Here is a 24,568-nt window from a genome sequence, read left to right as displayed (position 1 = left end):
AATGGGTTTGGTGTTATTGTAGTCCTACGTTGGGGAAAATAAATAACAATCCACCCCTATACTATTTTTACTTGTATCAACACTTCAAAGACCGAAACTGTTACCCCCATGTTACGCCTGGCCAAGTCCAGGAATTGCACTAATTGCGCCGTTTAAAATAAATATAAATTTGTTAACAGGGTTGCTTATTTTGTCTCGTGTTCGTTTTACTGAATTGACCTTTACCCTATATCTATTATATCTCTGGCAAACATAAATCTATTGATTCTAAACTTGTTAAACTAGTGTGGGTATTGATTCAGATTGTGGTAATTTGGATCAAGTGCGCTTCATTGCATAAATAAAATCATGGTTTACTTTCAGAAGACATGGAATTCCGCAAGAACCATCCGTCTAATGGGAAAAGGCGCACGGCAGTCCCCGTTCTACCACCGAGGATTCCAACCCCCATGCCATCCGCCAACAACAACAACTCCAAGTAAGTTCATCGATTACGTTATCTTCCCAAAAATAAAACGCAACCGTTCTTAATTAATAAACTTCGTTAATCTCTGCTACTCGAGTTATCGATAATAAAGAGTGAAACTGGGATTTATATCAGTTTCGTTTCGGAGACTCGGTGGGGAAAATCGCTCTTTTTAATTCACTTTGTGTGTTCGCGGGACGTAATTACGGTCTTGCAAAAAAGAACTTTGTGAAAAAATAAAAATGTAGGAATTCAAAAGAGCGAAGAGAAAAGAATGGATCGGAATTGAAAAGAAAAATAAAAAGTAAAGTAGAGGCCGTAGTGACTTTATACTGATTTTATGGGCTTACTCTATGTACAGATTCTAGTCTGACGATAACGATTATTTCTCCTGCATGCATTCCATTTTATCGCGATCGAATAAAAAGGAAACGTCCTCCAAGAAATTCCAATGATCAAAGCGAAAATTCTTGATACAATTCCAAAATATGTTTGCCTCATCGGCATTCATCCAAACAAAAAACGACACTCACACATTTCAAAGTGTCAGTCTACTTGCTTTCACTAATTATAGATTATGTCACCTCGAATCCTATATTCTATAACATCTACAAACATGTAAACAAAGATCATACTTTCTATAGAAACTCTTGATTATCATTTTAATTACAATTTGTGCTATTTAATTAACTTATCCTTAATCAAACTAATTGCAATTATTCTTTACACTAGAGATATATTTAATATAAATTTTAAATCCTAAAATTTGTTACTATGATAAATTTGTATACAAAATATTTAGTTCCCACCACCAAAACTATGTAATGCTCTTTTTTGTAAACAAAATATATTTTATACAAATACAATACTAAGTTGATTATTCTTCCTTTGATAATTCTTAAAAATATAATTTATTTGTTTTTTTTAATTCCATTATTTTTCAATTAAATTTTTATTAGTGATTAATTATAATATTGATTATATTTAATTTCAAACTTTCTAGTTTTTTAAACATTTCAGTAAAGTGACTATTAAAAGAGATATATTATTTAATCTAAATTTTAAATCCTAAAATATGTTACTATGATAAATTTGTATACAATATATTTAGTTCCCACCACCAAAACTATTTAATGCCCTTTTTTGTAAACAAAATATATTTTATACAAATACAATACGAAGTTGATTATTCTTCCTTTGATAATTCTTAAAAATATAATTTCTTTGTTTTTTTAATTATGTCAATGAAATCAATTAAATTTTTATTAGTAATTAAATATAAAGTTGATTAGTAATTAAATATAATGTTGATTATATTTAATTACAAACTCTCAAGTTTTTTAAACATTTCACTAAAGTGACTATTAGAAGATGATTTATTAGAGAAACAACCATATTTTCCTCGTAAAGTGTAGACACTAGATTTATTTATGTCTCAATTAAGGAAATGCGTAAATCGGTAAATTACTCTGCTTGAATTTAACAATTAAATGTAGTTAATGAAATTCCATTCAAATTGAACGGTGATGAGAGGACACTGAAAAAAAAAGGAACGTAATTCCTTAATTCGAAATTTGCCGAATTGCGTGACCATTGAATTAGAGAGATTGGATTTCGCTGAGTGCGATTATTTGAATTGTTTAAATTAATTGTTCGCTACGGTCAATTGTGTGCTGGTCTGACGACAGAAATGAACGAGATTTTCGCCAATCGCCACCCCAAAATTTATTATGATTTCATCAATGACGATAGACAAAAGATAAAAGTCCTTTTGATACGGTGCAAAAGTGCCTTTGAACCATAAATAATAAAGGCATGCAATATACTCAATTTTTTTTTATTATTATTATAGTATTTCGGGGCAGATGTCGTCTTGTGGGAGGGATGCGAACAATAGATTTGGTGTTTTTATGTGGTGTAAACAGGATGTTAAAATTAATAAGCTCTGGGAATAACATTTAAAAAAAAGGGGGCATTATTGATTTTGCACACCCCTCGGAGAATATTAATCACGAAATAAACTCGGGTTGTTGTTGTTGTTGAGAGGAAGGAAGACATCAACCTGATCTGCAATAAAAATTTGCAAAAATAATGGACCGTGTTCCATGTGTGCATTATAGAAATAGTTTTACCGGGAAAGCAAACTGGTTTTGTCTGGATCTTTTGATGTTGCTAAACATGGTGCAGGGTAATAAAAGTTAACCAAAGTGAACTACTGCAGCTCGGCACCAATGAATTACGTGGAAAACTTCGTGATTGATTACGAAATCGGCGCTCATTTTCCGTGATATGAGGCGGAGAACGTGACAACAAATTTGTTCCATTTTTATTGTAACACTGATTAATGACCAAGTATCTTTAAATAGTCGCGGCTTGTAGATATCATAAATTACATCCAACATTAATTAAAAGAAATCTCAGTCTTCGTGATAAATGGGCTCCTGTCCGTTGATTCAACAGCATTAGGTACCAATTAATTCCAATAAAATCTAATCCTTTTACGTATTAAACAAAAGGAAAATAATTATTACCTTTATGTTTTGTCGCGGATAAAATCTTTCTGTTTATCGAAGCATACGAACCGGTAATGAGACGTAACGAATGGATGTAATTTGCATTCGAAAACTTCGTCTTGTATTTTGTTGTATATGCATGTGCTTTTATCTTTCTGCCTCGTTCTTCCTCTATCTAATTGTTTCTATTCCACGCGAAGATAAATACTTTTCGTTTTTATTTCGTCTTCTACCTTTAGAATAGTAGTTCTTATCTTCTTACTGTGCAATTTATTCATTGCTAAGACTTTAAACACTTCATGCAAATATTGGTGTTTACATTTAATACGTTAAACAACTCGAAATGTTTCATAAACAATCCCAGTAATAAGTTCTCTTTATCTTCATTGTTATTGTACGTGTAATTTGTTTGCTCCTCGTTAAGTAAATGATGTATTTACTAAGTGCAATATTGACGGATTTATGTATTTAACGTATGCAAATTCTATTGTTTGAAATGATGAGTCTTTGGTACAGGGCACGCCCTCTGCAGAACAGGCCGTTGAACCTCCGGTCCGGAAACTGGATTCCTAACGGTCACAGCTCGAACTTTAGATGTGATCCAGAGTTTTACGCGTAGATGGCGCACCATATTTGATCTTGATAAATTCACAATTACTTTGCATGAAATCGTAAATTATACCATAATTTGTATTGTAAATTTTATTTGTTATCCATTATTTAATGCAGACAATTAAGGTAAATATTTATAAACCATTGATTTTTTTTAATAACTAATTAAAATCAATTCTTCTTCTTCCTTCCCACTTCTTCAGTTGACTTCCGTCTGTCTGTTCAAAGGACAAAAACCAAAATAATACTTCTTCGGATTTCTTCTTCCGCCACAATAATTAAAGTAAACAGCTTCTTCCAATAAAACCAAAACTTGCTTCTAACGAAACTAAAAAATAACTATTAAACTAAACTTAAACTAACTTTTATAAAATATATACATAGGAGAGATACGACAAGAGAGGTAAAAACAAGAAAGGTTACGAGTCGAACATAAAAATTCAACTTATTTCGAACCGGAATTTAAAATCAATAGTTTTTCTGAATTGAATGTAAGCAATTAATAAAAACATTGAATATTTGTAAAATAACTTTACTATAACTGTTTGATGTGGTACATGAGCTGAAAATTCACTACAAAACAACAAAATAGTGCTTTAGTTTACTCACATTAATAGGAAAAAGAAAATTTATAACTCGAGAATATTTAAAAAAAAAAATAACATTTTATGAAACAAATTCATTATGTAAATTCATTAAAGAGAATGCACCCTTCCGCATTTTTTTTGGTAGATTATAATAATGAAATGGACATTTTAATTACTTTACGTTTAGTCATGCGGCGAAACAAACAAAAAAAAAATTAAAAACCTAAAATAATTTTAATGGAAATAAATTAATTGATTTTTCAATGAGCTCGAAAATATATCAAAAGCAATCAAAATCAAGCTAAAACTTGATAAATCGGATTATTATTTTTTATTACATTACGTAATAATTTTTGGTTTATAATGCTTTTGTTCTTCAGTATTTAAAGAATTTTATTTACATTAATACACGCATGTAATGTTGAAATAAATAATAAAAGTGAATAATATATTCGGACAACGAAAAAGAAATAAAAATTGATTTATATAAAAGAAATTAGTAATCCTCTTATATGCAGCTTCACTTAAAAACGCTATAAAATTCACAGAAGATTTATAGCACATCTACATACTTACCAGAGCCTCCTTCACGAGACTTAAATACTTAATACTGAAGGTAATAGCATATAGCAGCAACTTTGACTGAAAATGAAAACATTATCGTTCATTTATAAAAGTACTGTTTCCGATTGCAGTAAATTTTCAATTGTATGGTAATTTTAATGCAGCTTAATGATAACGTCGAGACTGATTTAATAATAATTTTCGTTTGCACGTTTTTCCATGTTAAATTGGATGCAAGTGTTGTACGTGAGAAAACTGAAGACATTCCCACAACTCTCACAGTTAATAAATAGTTTAATTTCCAAACGGCATAATAAATCTGTAAGCGAAATTGCAGCTCCATTTTGATACGGTAATAAATACTTAATGGGCTTTAAATTTTCCGTAGAAAACTTGTGTAGAATTATTATTTGCTTTTCATTATCAACTTATTACCGAGTTCAGAAATTATTTATACTTATGTATACTACTTTATTATTAACAGCAAACATTTGTATACAATTTTCAGTTAACCCTTTGTCGTCTGGCACATATATATCACTATTTACATTATAAAGAGACGTGAAACTACTTGTTGGTAGTTTAATCTAATCTTTATATTATATACAAAAATGCTTTGTTTTTGAAATTGGAAACACCAAGTGAGTATAAACCTACTTTCAAGTAATACTTGTCACTTCTGTATAGGTTATTTTTTATGTTGTAACGAAAAGAAAAATTATAGAGCATGAAATAAAATAATATTGTAAATAATATCTAACTCACTATAATTCACTTATTATACGATTTAAGATAAAAAGTACCAAATTTTGTTTTCATTCAAAATATTGCTGAAATTTAATAATGCTTAATTAATACTTAATTTTAATGTGTTTTAAAAGAAATATAAAGAAAACTTTGATATTAATATATAAATTATAAACTATTACATTTCTTGTACAAAGATTGTTTTTGATCTGAAAGATATTTTATTTGTAATTTATTTTATTGGTCCTTTCGGTTGAATTTGTATCTAAATAAATGGAAAAAAAATATAAATTGGCAGTAAATTTATAGTATTAAGTGTTATTTAATTAATGAAATATCGTATGTATTTTAAGTAAATAAGTTAATAATATCAATATTTATTGCATCAACAATGAAGTTATATAATTAATTAACAACAAATATTGTATGAAATAAAATAAAAATTACTTGGCTTTCCGTCCTATATTAATAATTTAATAGATATATATATATAATTTATATTTAAATCCACTGTAATTTCATTATATGAAAATCCGCTTTACAGAATCAACAGTTAATTAATATTGACATATTTGATATATTTTTTTTTAATAATATATAAAATTAATTTGTAAAAGGAAAAGCATCAAAATAAATTACACTTTTCATAAATAATAAAGCCAAATACATTTCATTATATGAATATATGCTTATACAGAATCAACAATTAATTAATTGAAATGGATTGTATGGAGCTGTGAAATTTAAATTATGAATAAAAAACAAGGTAGTATTATTATTCATCTGTGAGTTTTCATCCAATTTAAATAATATTTTCATAAATATCGTCTTCGAAGCCGTTTTCTAATTAACATTGATATCCTGCATCCAAGAATGGTTCATCTAACGTGTATAAACGAAAATTGCTAAGTACAGTTCAATGCGTCCGAATTATATATGCATGAAAATATTTTGCTTCTTGACCGTTGTTTTTTTTTTGTGGTGGTCGGTAACGGCAATCAAAATGTAATTTATTCATAATCAATTTAAGATTTCTATCAAAGCCGATAATATTATAGCGGAATTGATTTTAATACATTGAATACACCTTCGAGAGTCTCAAGGTCATTTCAGGTTGATTACTTTAAATCATGTTTTGATGTTGAAATATATATTTCACTGATAAATTATGCATTAATAAATAATTACACTTATGAAATGCATCAAGAATTTTATAAATATTTAATAGCTGTACTTTTTCAATTTAGTCATGCGTTCTACGAAATTACTTCGTTTTCAGAAATAAAAATACTATTGCCAGAAGTTACGTTCCTTGGTAATGAAAATGAAGAACTTTTTTTATACAAAGAGTAATCACGTTTTACAATATGAGTCTAAAGTTGATTGTTTGTTCTCTTTCATAGAGTTCTTGCATTTTTTCAAAAATCTAGATCATTTAAGCGTTGATTGTAAACTTTTATTCAAAGATTTTTTTAATTTTAATTCCATTTTCTTTGGATTTGTTGCTAAAGAAAAAATAATTTAAAAAAACGAGTTAACATTAAGTTTAAATTAAAACCCAACTAAAATAAACAATTGTTTCGCTTCGTTACATACATTTCGAAACAGTGAAATGAATTCAGTTTTTTTGTGTTCCGCATAGGTTTAATTAGATTTTTATAAGGGAAATATAGAAAATACTAAAAAGAGTTTATGTACAACTCATTGCATTGGGGTTGGTTGGCCGTTGAGGTCTTCCGGTCCAGAAAATTAAACAAGAATTTATAGTGAGTTTTAGAGCACAAAGGCAACACGAAATGCAGTATTTTAATATACCCCCCCTTCGTAATAAAATGCACATCGCTACGGCCTTTCAGGCCAACATGTGAGAACGAACCTCGGGGCTGATAAAATTTCCAATTAAACTTCCATTCACGCTTCATTAACCGCAATACCTTAACCTTGCCTCGAACACACATGCAAGAAGAGTTTGCTGGGAGGATTTCGTTTTTTATTCCCATTCATAGCCAGTCAATCGATTAGTTTAGAGCGGGAGAGAGGGTTCGTTGCTTACGCATATTGCGTAAGCTTGAGAAGAGGGTGGCCGATGATTTATGAGAGAGGTCCTGCATATTCCTTCAACGTGACTTACATTTAAAAAGATTTTATTGTTTTTTGTTCGCACGTCGCAACCACCCTCTTGATCTATTGCTGACAAATTAACTTGCATACCTATTGAGAAATTCGAATAATGTTGTCCATCTACCGATAACGAAAGTAGTCAAGGTCTCATCAGATGCATCTGGCAATTAGTTTTAACAAGTCCGTTTCTAGAAATCATCCATAAATAATAATCACGTACGGCATATTTTACGACGAGCAACTCGTAAAAGATCTAATTTTATGGACAGCTTTCAATCTTTTTCTCTCTGCTGCTTATTTTGCTTGTTTCTATGGTGCTGCTCGATGGCAACCGGCTCGCGTTTATTACCATTAGACCCTGTTTGACTTTAATTATTCCCATTCCTAATTGGATGCCATAATAGTATTTGCACCGCTGAAAATCAAAAGGAAACCTTTCATTCGATTCATTAGCGCACCAATTATTATTTAATTGTATAACATAATCATTCAATTATTTAAAAATTGCATTTCATACCAATCGATGTCCTTTATTTACGTTGCGTTTTACCCACAGTTTGTTTCGATTCTTTTATTACCGACTCCCTAGATAGCAAACATATTTTAATTGAATATAAGCACATTTTCAATCAGTTATATAACTTAATTAATAATTTAATGATCGTACTGTAGTCACCGGTACTCTCTACACAATTATCCATTAATTTTATTTATATCAATATCTTTTGGATAAAAGGCATTAATTAACATAAACATATAAAACAAATCAGTTTTTAGTAAATAGTCACATTTTAGTTCAATTCCCTATTTTTTTTTCTATCTCACGTTTATTGTGCATTTGTTGTTTCATAATTTCAATATTCTTTTAAATACTAAAATAAATTGTAATGTATGTAAATATTGATTAGGTCGTATACAAATGTTACTGCAAAGTTATGTATTCTTGATTACAAGAGTAACAAAGAACTAACATTATTATTGTCGCGTAAATGTGTAGAGAGATATAATTTAAATGAAGTTTTATTCGCTGAATTGATTAATTGTGTCGTGTGTGTGTGTTGCGTATGTATTTGTTATTCTGGTCGTGCAACACTATAAAACGGACTGGCATGGAACGGGTTGGTTGCTAGAGGATGATAATAAATCGTACCGCAATTACCGCACGAAACTCGCCACTTTCCCACCATCGATTCGCAACAACCAAATTACAAAACGACTTTCTTCCACCCCTTCGGAAGCTTTGACGACAAAAAAAAGATCGCTAACCCAAATATATATATATAAAAAAAAAATGAGAGATCTGAGAGATAAAAAAAAATGCCCTGAAGACTTAACGGTGTGTTTAGTGTGTTACAATAACTTGGTTAGCTTCTTGAAAATTGGTTTCAGTTGGAAACTGTAACTAAGTTTAGATTTTATCTGTACGCGCAGACAAGACTCGGAAATATCCTCGCACGTACATAAAGACGTTAGAATTATGCGCGAGATATCCTCGAATTTTAATACTTCTGCTGAAAGTTTTCTGTTCCATTACAGTTTCACCCAATTATGAATGGGTTACCTTAATGTCCTATAAACAAGCGACGGAGGCGTTGCTGTCGCCAACTTTAAATTAAAATAATAAAACGGACGTAACTATTTATAGCAATAACATTTTTATAAAGCGGAAAACTTATATTTTTATTTATTATATAATAAAAAAAACATATATACAATTCCATTAAATTATCACAAAGAAAGAAGAAAATGAAATAAATATGACTTTACAGGTGTAATTGTTTAAATTATTGTATTTGCTAAAATGGGACAGTTACAAAAAAATAGGTAAAATATCTTCTCCGTATAGTTGAGTGTGTGCAATGTGTACTTACAATGTATTTAAATACATCGTTGAATATAATGTTATATAACCATGAATGAAAGCATTTTATAGTATTTTAAATAGCGATAATATTTGTAAATAATGAACAATAATAATTTATTGCAGACATAAAAAAATATACAATAGATAGTTGACCTCGGTATTTTTCCGCAATAATAAACAATTTTATCAATAGATAAATTAGGCATTAAAACAATAGGAAAGTAAATCATAATAAATGTCATGTATTTCGTATAGTGTTGTCTCCTTAATCTTGCATGATTGTCATAACTTTTTACTTGACAAGTACTTTGTGATGTGGTGTCAAATTATTATTGCAGCTTCACATTTTTGGTATTTGGACATTGCCTAAATGTATTTTTGTTGTAATACGTTAATTATTATAAATTAATTGAAAAAAAAACTTAAAATTACCTAAATTAATATTGCATTAAAAATACAAAATAAGTTAAATATTTAGTTATTATAGTTTACATTAAGTAAGGGAATTAAGTTATTAAGATTATCGTTATTATCTGTATTTCGATTTTAATGAAGAAATTATTATTGCAGCTTCACATTTTTTGTATTTGGAGATTGCCTAAATGTATTTTTGTTGTAATACGTTATTATGTTAATTATTATAAATTAATTGAAAAAAATATACTTAAAATTACCTAAATTAATATTGCATTAAAAATACAAAATAAGTTAAATATTTAGTTGTTATAGTTTACATTAAGTAAAGGAATTAAGTTATTAAGATTATCGTTATTATCTGTATTTCGATTTTAATGAAGAAATATATTTTATATGGAAATATTGTAAGTAATATTTCTTGGTGCAGTTTACCCAATTATTTAATTAAATCAATCTATATTAGGATTCGACTGCTTCAAGTCCACATTACGAATACCATTAGCGGTGATTGAAGTTACCGGTTTTCCAATGTGTGGATGGACCTTAATGGTGCAATTATAGTTCTGGAAGTGATTATAAGCCGGTCACAATGCGCGGCGCGGCGCGGCATAAATAAATATATTTCATACGTGATTCCGTTCGGACACACAAATCTTTCAGCAGTCCCTTCCGGGATCCACTTCATTAAGCCCCTCGCATGTAATTTACATGTCTAATTACATCGTGCATCTTCATCTTGTATTTCAAGCGGCAATTATTTATGACAGTTTAATTGGATTTAGGCGTTTTTAAATCGGGGTGCCCCGAGATAATTGGTGATGCGGCTTTAATGCCCTTTCTGTCCATCCCATCCATTGTACACATATATATGTACCAATATTAGCTATAATCTCCCATTCCCCTTTGTCAAGGGGGAGTATTGCATGACGTGACCCTTCGGCTACGGTGACGACGTTTCCACCGCTCTCGCCTCCTGCGACATTCGGAAAGGAAATGCATAATTTAATGTAAACATATTAAGGCTGTACGATGTTTGTGGTCCCGTAATCTCTAATTCGTTATTTTGACACGGCGACGAATGTTTTCCTTCCATAACTTTCGCCGCCCTCTCTATAAATAAATGCCTAATTCTTGGAGGAGACGGACGTTTGTTTTGGATTTCAAGAGCAACGATTACGTCACATTCCCAATTTCAAACATGAAAGAATAATATTAGCGTATTCATTAAATTTACATTTTTTTGCAATTTAAAAACTCTTTATTCCAATTATCAACTTAGAATATTAAAATTGCATAGAAATCCTGTAGAAATCATAGAAAACACATGTTTTTTTTTGTTATATTCATTAATTTTTCAGAAGACATTTTACAGAAGTTTAAAGATTTGAGAGCAATAAACTAATTTTCATTTGTAAAATTTGATTTATATTAATAAATAAATATTGTTTTTGCTGATTTGGTAACTGAACTGGATTTATTATTTATATAATATTTTAAAAATAAATTCGTGAAATTTTTATGTTGTATTTCATTGTTTATATACGTTTATACGCATAAGTAATAAATAACATCGTGTAAAAGAATAAACGTTTTCCATTCTCCAAATGCACACTTTCACCATTTATATTATATGGGCGATAATAATAATTGCTTTGCCAATGCAATAAATATTCCGAGGAATTGCAAACGCATGAATGGATTAAAGATTTGCGAAGGAAATGAGTGAGCCAATTGGTTACGTCTCATAAGATAAACTGGGAAATACCAAATAAGTTTAAAATCACTCGCGGCGCTCCTCTCTGTACACAACGAATTGCAATTAATTAGATTTATTTATAAAGTTAATGGAGAGTAAATAAGGTAAACACAGAGAAACACGTAAGCTTGCTTATGTACAACTAATTATACGTACAAACAGCACCGCGGGCTGTCAATCAAAGGAAGGAACTTCGGATAAGCTGCCAGCTAAATTCACCTCACACTCCTTGCACAAACAATGAGCACCCGAACATATGTTTTTGCATTTAACTTAATTAACACATCCATTTTTCACCTGTCACACGTGCATAACGTTTGCATAACGTTACAGACGATTAATTCATACTTCATACACTTCATTTTTCCATTGTTGTTTTTAAAATCAGATGTATATATTAACATTTATTTACTTTATTTCATAATTAGTAAATTTATTTAAGTATTATTATTTACTAATTAATCATCTAATTACATGAATAAACTATTTATCCGTGAAGCAGTTTACAAGCTGAATTTAAGCCTTTTATTGATTTTTTTTAAAGGTGCAATATTTATAGTTGGCTACATTAGCAATCATCAGTAAAAACATCAATGCAAGAACATACTTACATTACTTACTATTGTTAAATATAACTAGAAGATAGGACGTTTTTTTTATAAAGCCCATCTTTTATGTAATTTTCTTGAAAGTAAGTACTGATTTTACATCTAACTGGAGGATTAAAATATCCTAAACTAACGTTGCTATTGTTATTTAATTGATGTCAGTTAAATACATATTTTTTCTTGGATTTTGTTCCCATATTTCTAATATAAGTCTAGAACTATAGAATATATAAAATAAAAGTTATTTTGCTTCATTATTTCATTGCATATTTTATAAATTTATAATAATTAAATAATTAATTTCAGATATTCCTGACTTTGATATTTGTTATTGAATGTAAATTGAGTTTTAATGCGTTTGTTCTACATGCATAAAGGTGCATCGTATGAGTATCTTGTATATTGTCAACCCTAAATCACGGAGGCTATATTAATCACGCATTTGACAAGGGCAATATCTGCGTAACAACTTTGCGATATAAGACTTAATTCTGCGAACACGAACACCGTATTACACTTTGAAGATCTTAACCGTATTATAGAATTACAGCAGTTTCAAAAGCTTTGCATTTACATAAGTATGCTTTATTACTTGTAGCTATTATTAATTATACATGTTTTTAATTATTTATTAGAAATATGGTTTGATACAACTTTTACTTTCTTTTTACTTTTTTACAGTAAATCATCGCAATGCGTTGCTTAACTTTTGTAACACAACTATATTTCTGTTTTTCAGATCTTCAATAAAAGATGCACAAAAGACAGTTCATGTTATTTCCAAAGACAATCCACAGACTGTCTCGAAAATGGTTTATAAAACTCTCGACAACGAAGTGAAAACTGCATGGATTAACCCAAGATTAATATCAAAGGTAAGATAATTATTTTTTATAAAAAAAATGCAAGAAAATGTTACGAATATTCAAAATTACAAACCCGAAAGTTATATATAAAAAAAATCTTTTAATGAAGATATTAATTGGAGCGTGGAGTATATGTATCATTATACACAGAAATAAAAATGTATCTGTAATAAAGTTGCAGCAATTTAGTAGAACCGGAGGAGGAGAATTAATATAAATTATTTTACGAAATATATCCTCGCGCGGTTCACACAAGTACTGGTACATATATTTGTTTAATTGCAGCACCATTGCAAGTAGTTTTTCATTTATAATTAGTTACATTAATTTCATACACTAATGAAAACCAGGAATTATTTGCGAAATTAAAATATAAATAATATCACGTGTTGCTGCAACTAAAGAATTGTTATCGCGTAACTATTTTCAAGTTATTTTTAACTGAAGACAAATCCATTAACCATACGTTTTGTTGTAGTTATTATGACTTTATTTACGATTATATCGTTAAGTTCTGTATTTTAGTTTTATATTACATAATTCGATTATTGCGTTACCAAAACTGGTTATAAAGATATTAAAACGGACGATAGAAATTAAATTATTATACAGAATATGTAAAGCTCTAAGCAATTTATATTCTAATTTAATAAGCCCTTATGTAAATACATTAGATTAGATCCAATTACTATATTCTGCAATACAGTGAGGGCTTTTCTCGGAGAGGGACTTCTTTCGGTAATATTAACAATAAAAAAATAGAACGAAACCCATTGACGGAATCGTGTTGCAAATGGGACGCAACGAAACTGTCCCTTGTCCAATCAACCGTTCAGTTATCCCCCTTTCCATGCATACACGTCCGATTGAAATATTCACTCGATTATCTAACGCTTCTTCTGATTTAAATCAATTTTGGAACATATGCGACCCCCGGGGTCCGATAAGGGTGCGATCGTTTTAAGATACAGGGAGAACGAATTATGTACATGTAAAAGGAGATTTGCTACTGCTGCAATTTTTTCCATAAAATGTATCTTTTTGATTCAACAATCTTAATAATGTTGTGTTATTAATCTAAAGCTTGGTTGTTTTATTTGCTGTCATTATATAATCACTTTCCTAAGGCGATATTTGCTTAAGTACACATGCTGTTAAGGTTCAAATCCGATTTGAATAATTGATGGCGTAATTTTGCGCAGAAGTGGTCTAATGTCTCTATCTATCCCATACACCATATCCAGCTAAATAAAACGGTATTCTTTTACTTTTGGCCGATAAAACCTCGCAGGTTAAAGGTCTTTCTCCCGCGAATAACTTAGTTTCAATGGATCAGGGGATTACTGGAGGAGAAAGGCTCAATTCCTTTGACATCGGTAGCAAAAGTTACATTTCTTCCTTAATTGTATGCGGTCGGAGGTTGCCTTTTTTCATTCGTTCGTTCTTTTCCTTTGCTTTGGGGTTGATGGATGGTGGAGGACACGACGCGTGTCCCTTGATGCTTGCCTGCCTGCCCACCGCACATAATAAATTGCAGAAGCGATGCCTGAATACCAAATCATTTGAATATAAATGATGCATCTGGATAGTATTTGTGTTTCGACTTCGCATGCGAGATGTATAAATATTTAAAAAAATAATTGCACGTCACTACACTTTTGAGCGGCCATCAAATATTAATGCATCGGAGAATTCCGCGCAAATGAAACTTCGCCGTGTGAATATTTCATACACAGATAATAATAAATACGAGAACTTTCCTATCCGCATGAAAGCCAATTTTAATCTTGCATTTCAAACAGCTTTCAACATTCCTGGGAAACTAGTAGTCGATATTAATATCGCATACAAACTAAGAAATAATTAACAAGTTTTAATATTTTGTCATATATACGTAAATAATTACACTTATCAGAGATATTATATAAAGTCAACTTTAAGATGATAAATTATAAATGGATAATAAGTGTATTATCTTTATGCAGGATGGAGAAAGCATCAATTCAAATGAGAAAAGTTATTTATGTTTTTCACGCTTGTGCGGTTTCGCCTTGGGGTCGGTTGCAAAGGGTCGGAATGGAATAAGGTGTCCCATAAATGGAACCCCAGGGCAACAGTGAGGACTAGTGCCGTGACCGCAACCTTCCACCCTTGTCCCACAGTACGATTGCCACATTTCCTGCTCATCCTCTCAATAAAAATACCATTGAAGAAGTAAGAAAACCGGACTACGGGTAATCCATCTCTTACCTGACTCACTAATGAACAAATCTCTGGAGCTCTTGTAAGTAACGACCAATCCGCAGATGCTAATGCGATTTCGTAACGAAGAAGCTGCCCGCATCGCGGCAAACCATAAAATAGATTTACTACTCGGTTTACGGTCCCATAAAATATGATATTTTAGTAATTGGATGGGCACTTTGCAGATAAGGGACAACCGGTCGAAGTGCACCGTTCTGCAAGGGTCTCTAAACTCAATTAATACCATCTAAATTCAATTTATTTCGATCGCATCGAAGTCTTTTCTTTAATGCGACATAAAGATTCCGATAGATTTAGTTACAGTCCTGAATGAAATGTGTGGCGTTCGAACATCTGCAAAGGTAAAGCTGCACTACTCGACGATCATAAATTTCCCCAAAATGCAGATGCTTATAGACTTTTCGATTGGGGGAGTCTAAACGGAGCGTTTAAAGTTTTAGTCATTCTTTAAGAAAATGACGTGTGTTTTTTCTATTTGATCTATGTGCCATATATTTTTAGGTTTAAACTTATTTGTTTACATTTAGTTAGACTATTGATAGAATAGTCTGTAAAGTGATGAAACCAATAAAACGGATATTACAATTATATATGCGAAGTGCATTTGAAACAGGTAAATTGGAGACGTCTAGTCGCGACGTACTAACGTGAATTAATTACAGAACAATTGTCTAAGAAATCTTTTAAATGCCCATTGTGATCCGTCGCATTTTCAGGATGCGCGGCAATATGTCAACCGGTACCCTTGTATAATAGCGGAATATTGATCATCTCCCTGCTTACATAAAATCGACGTATCTCTTTGTCACTGGATGCGTATAAATAATTATCCAGATGTGCAGCGTGCTCAATACTTTTAAGGATAATTGCGCTTTCGGTTCTCATTACTTGATTATTTCGTATTGAAGTAGGGAGAAGGACTCCAGCTCCGGCTGGGATCTCCACCCCCCGTCGACACTTTGATGAAGAAATAAATCATCGGCCAAAACATCGGGGGCGGTTTTTGGATGAGCCGAGACGTCGAGGGGAAAGAAGGAAGGTGAAGGAGGACGAGGATTGAGCATTCCGCCACTTTCTTCGGGTTGTAGGCGTGTGGCCATTATTAAAATTTTGATCGGCTAAATTAAAAGCGCCTCGAATTTGCGGATTTAATTCCACCGCCGCCACCCGTTTTAATTACGCCTTAAACACCCCCGTAATAAAAATGTAATTCACTTATGAATTTCCTTCGCTTTTTCTGCACTCGCTTCTGTCTCACATTCTTTTTTTTTTTTTGTTATCCAAAGTCGTGTTGGGGCGTGCATATTTATGAGGCGGTATAGAGTGTATACAATTTTTTTTTTAATCTCCTGGAGCCAAGAAGGTTGCTTCAATATTTCATTTTAACGCAACAATTTTATTAATTGAGTTGCCCTATTTGCATATTAGAGGATGCTGCATAAATTCACGCTTTGTTTTAATTCACTCCCACACCTGTCTTTCGCGCAAAAGGAGAGTGGGCTATGCAAATTCAATCACGTAGTGTTTAATTGAAAAAAAGTGATGTTTTATTGAATTGACTCATCGTCTGAAAGTTAATTAATTGGACACATCATGTTTTTTTTAATGATTGTTAAGAGAACATTAAGTAATTATTATTGTCTTTTCATTAACAATATAGTTAAGTTTAAACTATTATGCATTGGTAATATTATACAGATATTAGTTTGATTTTCTTGATTACAGTAAATACATATTGATTCTATGCCTTGTCCAGATATGTATTTGCATATACTGATTTGTGCATAGATATTTAGTTCCATTTGATTATATTCATGTCTATTTGTTGATTTTGATATGGAACATCTCATACCAATTTTCTTCTAAATTCGATTTCTATACTTAAAAATATTGTAGATATAATTCCGAATGAAATTGTAAGAATGTTTAATGTACCAAACGATAAAAAAAAACTTATATATTATCACTGTAATGTATATATTTCCAATGTAATTGTATTACATATTCAAAAATATGATTAAATTTGAAAATGCAAATAAAATATGATGGTTAGAATCAATAAATTATGTTTGCCTGTTTCACAGCTTAATGCGTATTTATGAAATTCCAATAGAGAAACTTCAGTTTAAATTCTCGGTTACAGAGTCAGGGCGCGTAATTCGTTTAGACATGAGCGTCTGTGTACGTTATAAAATTATATTTCATAGGGGTGAGTGTGAAGGAATCGATGTTGCGGAATGAAATAATATTTTGGGCGTTATTGCGAAAGATTCGCCATCACTCTCTCTCTCTGCACACTTTCTGAACGGCGCCACCCTCGCATTCCCTTTTTCCCTTGAGGGGTTGCTTTTTTTTTTATATATAACAGATACAACGCACGACGGGATTGGAGTTCTGCAAACGGATCGCGTTTTCCTTATTTCGATCGCGATAGTCCAACAATTTTAACCGTCCTATTTTATAATTGCAATACGACCACGTTCGAAGTGATCTAGATAAATGACTTTCCTAGCCGTAATAATGTAATAAAAATATTTTCATAAACTGATAAAGTTTTCATGAGATATTTTGCATAATCTATTATTCATGTATGAATTGAGAATTCACCCTTGGTTCGAAGTGCTGCTGTTTTTCTCTGTTTTCATATTTTTTTATAAATATTTTCACTTCTCCTTGTCAATATCGTTCGACGCGCCTAGAGTAGTTGATTTTTTTTTTTTCGTCTTTGGTTGCTCTTCGTTATTATTTTTCCTCACTCTTGCTGCACTTCAGGACTTAGGGTGTCGTCCCTGCGCTTGGAGATTTGCAGATTAAGGATCCGGAAGTGTAATAATTTGTTCCATCAGTTGAACCGCGTCGACAGGATGGATCCCGTGATTGCGGGAGATAGGAACAAGTTTAGGGATGGAATCGGCTGGGAGCTGTGGGTGGTACTTGACTCACTTACCTCGCATCCGGTAAATGAGGGGGTAACCCCTAAGGGAAACACTCTCAAAATCCTTTAATCATGTTACTCACAGACTCTCTGCACACCGCGGCTATATTTTACTTTTAAAGCGGAACTCTGTAGGCATTTTTTTTATCTGAAAATCTATAATCTAAATTCGCATTTTACTATTCAAATTTTAAATATAGTTTGACAAAATTGAAGGCGACAAAGTAATTATAAATTGCAGTTATAAATAGTTTTTTTTAGATTCTGTTTCTTGTATAAATTGATTATTAATAGTAATGTATTCGTAAGTATATTTGATATTAAAATGTAGATTTAGAAAGTTTAATGTATACATTGAGGGTAAAGAATGATGGATCTTCATTTGGCTTTGAAACTAGTCGGATAAGAAGAAAGTTTGGTGCTTCCCCGTAGTGCGGAAATAAAAGAAATGCCTGTGAGCATAACAATTACGTGGGATTAAAGCGGAAACGCAATAAAAATGTATTTTTCCGTTGTTATTGTTGTGTACGTTGTGCTGCGGCAGCGAGCGTTGTTTGATGTGTGTACGTTTGATGCCATAAAAGTAAAAACAATACAAGAAAATCCACTAAAGAATAAAACGCTGGCGAGCAGAAGTTGCCGCACTCAAAGACATGTTTCACTGGCGATGGATGGATGTGTCTGCATTAGCAGACCCCTAATAAAAAGCCACGGAGCCCGGAGCGTTCGCCACTAAAATCGGAGTAAAGTCTCCAGGACGATCTGAGTCATAATAAAATATCGGCTTCTGTGTTCTGATCTTAACGACCAGAATATAAGCGTCATTAAGTGACCGTAAGGGGGCGGCGGTGGCTGCCGACACCCCAACGTTTAACCCCCCCTAAGCAAGCTCTTGCAACAGACATGATGTATTTCTATTGCTTCATCTTCGCCAGTAAGTGCTCAATGGGCCGTTCTTCTAAATACCCCCCGCAATTCTCTTATTTGCTACACTTTCTCTCAAAAATTGCCGCGATTTCCCCATTATTTATCTCTTTCCTTCCTTTGGAAGCACCCTCACTTCACGCATGATTTAGGACAAAGCCACTAAAGAGAAAAATATTAAATAATGACTGCAGTGTCTTACCGGATCTCAGTTTTGTTCAGAGCGAAGAATTGATGGGAGAGCGTCGGCGTTCCTGATGGAAGGAAGGAAGAAAGAAAGGAAGCAAGTCACAGAAATCAATAATCAATTTCTCTTTCGTTCGCAATTATCTCAAGTTCAAACAAAAACTTAGGAACGGTGGCTGCACGCGTTGTACTCACGCACATGAGTGACATTGCACATTCCGCGGTTTAATCACTGCCGAGGGTTGCAAAAACAAGATCACCCTCCACCCCGTTTCACGGCCGCCCTTTCATCTCCCTAACATCCCGCATCTCATTCATTGATTCGTGTCTTTCATATATTTTTTTGTGAGCTGTATTATTCTTTTTCTTCGCCTCGTCAAATCCCGTTTTGATTGAAAATGGATTGATGGTGAATTAAATATTGTATTGGTAATGGTGATTGGTGTTTTAGGTATGATTGATAGGTGTATATTTCATCGCGGTACGCACACTAAATCCTCGGCTAATCCCTAATACGACGTTGGGCAAACTAAAGACATTTGCAGAAGGGGCTCCGACACTGACACTAAGAGTGATTGATAGGAGTTCGCTGATAGTGCCGCATCGCAAAAAGGAAAGAAAAGAATTACTGTAATGATAGAATTAAAGGTTTTAACGTGTGATGAATAACAAAACTTTTGCTCTTTCTTTCGATCAAAAAAAAAGTCTTCAGAATTTACTTCGATTTTTGTCCTTGTCTATACTTTTCTTACAAAAAGTTATTAAATAATATAAATTGCATTGAAATAAAACGTTATAATAAAAATATTAAAGTACAAATTATGCATTCCCATTTGTACAAATAATTAGATATTATAACTAACACTTTCTAAATAAAAAATGTTTTTCAAAATACTCTTAACAAAATAACGTACTGAAAAAAACTCAATAAAAATAATTAAAATATATTCCTTTGCAAGAATATATTAAATCAATTGCTTAAAGAACATTTAGTTTAATTACTTTTTGCTGCCACCCTCTTGATAAATTGCTTTTAAACCATGTCCTCCATAAATCTTAAAATGCAATTTTCTGTAGTGGATACAAGAAATATATTTTTTTACATGTACTTTAAATTTAAAGAAGATACCTAAATAGTTAATCTATTTTTATGTTCGTATTGTTTTGATAAATATTATTATTTATTAGTAAAATACTTATATTTGCTTGAATAACTAAGATTTATCGAATACTTTAATTGGAATATGGCATCAACAACATTTGTGCATTTTTTTCCCAAGAGATATGTCACGTTAAGACTCCTTTGTGCAAGGGCATTTTGTACTGTTGTACGCCCTACAGATTTCTTATATAAAGTAATCCCTTGGCTATAGCTGTATAATAATCTCAAAGGTCTCCAAGGTGTTAACATAAAGCTTTACGATCTGTAATAAACAATAATTTCACAAACATATAAATTAAGATATACAAATTTTTGAATAATAATAATAATAACGAAAATTATTACATACATATTCATAGTATCAATAATTTTCATTGTCATTTCTGTGTCAGAGCTAATGTCACTAGAGAAATGTTCTTACAGGGACTAGATTTTCTAGCTAATATCTGATCTCAGTAATCCTTTTGATGTCAACCGTGTTTTTCTTTACGCGTTTCCGTTTTTTCTTTCCACTGTCGGTTTTGGTCCTTCCCCTCCACGGTTCTTCGGCTCGGAAAAACAGATTTGTCAAAATGTCAAGTTGTTGTTGTGCGTGCGAGAAAGATAGAAAAGAAGAGTGAGACACAGAGACTACGAAGGGAAAAACAAACGACTGGTTTTACGTCTCGCGCGGCCACCACGATCTGAACCGTCGAGAGTTTCTTGTGATTTTTGTTTTGTATTCAATTAGCGTGATTTATACGGTTTCCTCTAATGGCTGTTCCACATTGATGTTACCACTCTGCCGCAGCCAGCAGCTCCATGCGTCCTCTACTAAAATTACGAAGTGGACTTTTAGTGATTCACATTTTTGTTATTTATGCGACACGTCCGCAACGATGCGTATTGTAATCATTTTAATTCCATCCCTCGGACTGCCTCAAAACACCGCCGAAATTATTATTTTTCTGCTTTCTAGCATTCATGCTGTTCCTTTCATTCGCTCAACCGCCCCCTCGTCATCGCTGACTTTTTTTTGTTGTTGCTTTCATTCCGATTCCGCTGGTGGAATGACCGATGATCCAAGTTCAACTTATTAATATTTATTTGATTGAATGTTCGTTTCCATGGAGTTTTTTCTCTGTTGCTTTTATTATTTCCTTGCTTTGTTTGCATTCCATGTCTCTTTGTTTACAAATCTGAACATTTTTCAATAATCAATAAAGGAAAACAATACAATATACTTAAATAAATATTTAGTGCATATCATAATATATACTTTTCGCATTGTTTCATGAAACATAACGAAGCAAAGCTTATTTGAACGTTTAAACAATCCTTATTGGGACACGAAAAGAGCGCGTTTCGAACAGTAAATAAGAGAGTCATAAAAATTTAGTTTCAGCTGCGAATCACATCATCATATGCTAAACGAGGGATCGGCAACACGCGCCATTTTTCGTTCTTAACAATTCTATTGGTTCTATCGTTCGGATCGGCCTGCAAAAACTATTGATGGCCACACACACTTTTGCACGAAAAGTAAGGCGTTTCGTTTTATATCTATTGATAGGAATCTAATTTAATTTAGACGTAATGAATTTATAATAAAGCAATAAAAACAGTAGGTGATTATTTTAAAAAATGTCTTATTTCTAACTTCTTTTTTCTATTTTTATACTAAATATTTATTACAAAAGTTTAAATTTCAGGCTACAAATGGGTGCGTTTCAAAATTAGAATAATAAATTTATTTGTTAGTTTATTATTAATAATTATTCATTCTTACATATAGTTTTTGCTTAAATTATTAAGTCTCTTATATTTCATTTAATTTGTATATGCATATAATAATAAATAATTCAATATTGATATTATAGGGGTACTAATGCTAGGATCACTGAATTTCTATTGTGAGTGGAATCGCTTTATTGAACGATTATTGCTAGGGACCCAAATCCCAATAGGGTTGTATTAACTTGTTGAATAGGGGTTAGGCTATAATAATAAGCAAAAAAAATCATTACAAAGGATTTAAACTAAAGTTTTATGTTTATTGCATGTCATTTTTAAGTTTCATTTATAATTATGTCATATATCCTAACTGACATTTTAATCTAATTGTCAATGCTTAATAAATCAGTTATAAATAATTTAAACGGCTGCTCCATTTGAATAGGAATAATTTATTGAAATAATTAACATATTTATTGTAGAATCAATAAATACAAATTTTACTAGATTGTCTAATGCATGAGACTATTAAATTTCGGGAGTCAAATGAGAAAAAAAGCTGTATATTCTATCAATATAATTGATAAGATACATACATAGTAATAGACACCATTTGAATGAAATTTATATACTGGTACCTTTCTCTATCATTTAGAAGTTTTTTGTATTATATAAAATTTGAATATTGGTCCAAATTGGGAAAATGTTATTTTTTTAAATAAATAAAAAGTTTATAAACATTTCTTGTGTCTTAGTATGAAATAAATATAATACTTGATTTTAAATTTAAATGGGATATTTGAATATTGGTCCAAATTGGGCCAATATTTTTTTTTAAATAAATAAAAAGTTTATAAACATTTCCTGTGTCTTGAAATAAATATTGTTCTTGATTTTAAATTTAAATGGGAAATAAATCATGCCGTTGTGGAAGCGATGGTCGTAAAAACCGGGTAATAATAATTTTGGAACGGGCAATCCAAAGTAATGAAGTCAATTTTGTATCTTACATTGTTATTTAAAATTCATACGAAAAGCAATTTATAAATTCACCGTAAGCTGGCCCCGACAAAGAAATTGGTTTAATAAAGAATGCATTCGAGGCAGGCAGAACATGCGAGGAGGCGCAAACGCATGTAAGAAAGTAGGGAGCAAAGGTAAATTAAAATTGGTGTTATTATGAATTCCAGATTGATTTGGAGATGATAAAGAGCAATGATTACAAGCCACCAGCTGAGAGGAACATGAATGGTCATTACAATCACAACCTATCGCATCAGAAGATGCACCATCAGCAGAATCTGCAACATCTTCACCAACAGCAGCAGCAGCAACAACAACAACAACAAGGAAAGGGTCCTGGGGAGTGGGAGCAGTCGGGCTCAGTGAATGGACGGGCGTCGAAATCTCGAAGCTCAGTGCTTGGCACAGTACCTACCCTAACACATACGGCGATAGACGCGAGACGCTCGGCCTCAGAGCGCCGCAACGCCACGCGACAACCGCAACAAGCTGTGAACGAAGTAAACAAACATAAACCGTCAGCCGCAGCATCCGCCACCACCGCTTCCTCTTCCGCAGCCGCCTCCACCTCCATCGGTATGGAGGCCAAGAGCAAAGTCGCTTGCTACTCGGGTCGTTCTGCTTACGATGAGAAATCCTACATTCCGCGAAGTTTGAATAGGAATAGACATGCTCCCGCCAACAATAAACTCCTAGTGAATGACAAGGTGGCTTATCAGAGTGCGGCCAGTTGCTTTATCGGGCACGATTCAGGTGTTTTTGGTGTCTACTCTGAAACTAAGTACACTTTCTCTGTGAACGGCTTACCCGGAAACCAAGCCCAGGCTTCAGCTGCTGCAGCATTTTTTGCAAGGTAAGCGCACCCACTATTTATTTATTTTATATATATTTATATATTTCAAACTGATATCTAACGTTTAGTATAACTATTCAAAGTAATCTTTGCAACGTTGAAGCTGTACTTAATTTAATGCATCACAATATGTATCAAACTTTTCTTTGTTTATTTGTTAAAAAAATTTGCTAAATTTGAAAATAAAATAAAAATTTTGTTTATTATTAATATTTCACAATTGCATAAATAATTACAGACAAAAAATGAGAAATAAAAATAACATGTAATCATATTAACAACATAATTGGTAATGTTTGGTTATTCTTCCTAATAATTATTAATACATAAATTGTATATAATAAATAATTAGATACAAAGAGATATTGACTTAATTGTTTAATTAT

General features: G+C 31.9%; 1 protein-coding gene across 1 annotated transcript; it reads left to right on the top strand.

The window, feature by feature from the left end:
• The first annotated feature begins 367 nt into the window (after positions 1-367).
• On the top strand, positions 368-24,186 carry LOC108569994. The gene is made up of 3 exons (XM_017931797.1): positions 368-478; positions 12,995-13,130; positions 23,497-24,186. Exons 1-3 carry the CDS (start codon positions 369-371, stop codon positions 24,184-24,186), a joined length of 936 nt encoding a protein of 311 aa, XP_017787286.1. The 5' UTR covers position 368.
• Positions 24,187-24,568: the final 382 nt, after the last annotated feature.

The sequence above is a fragment of the Nicrophorus vespilloides genome, unplaced genomic scaffold (genome assembly GCF_001412225.1).
Source record: "Nicrophorus vespilloides isolate i.1.1-1 unplaced genomic scaffold, Nicve_v1.0, whole genome shotgun sequence".
In the NCBI taxonomy this organism is placed as follows: Eukaryota; Metazoa; Arthropoda; class Insecta; order Coleoptera; family Silphidae; genus Nicrophorus; species Nicrophorus vespilloides.
This window is presented reverse-complemented; position numbering and strand designations above follow the sequence as displayed.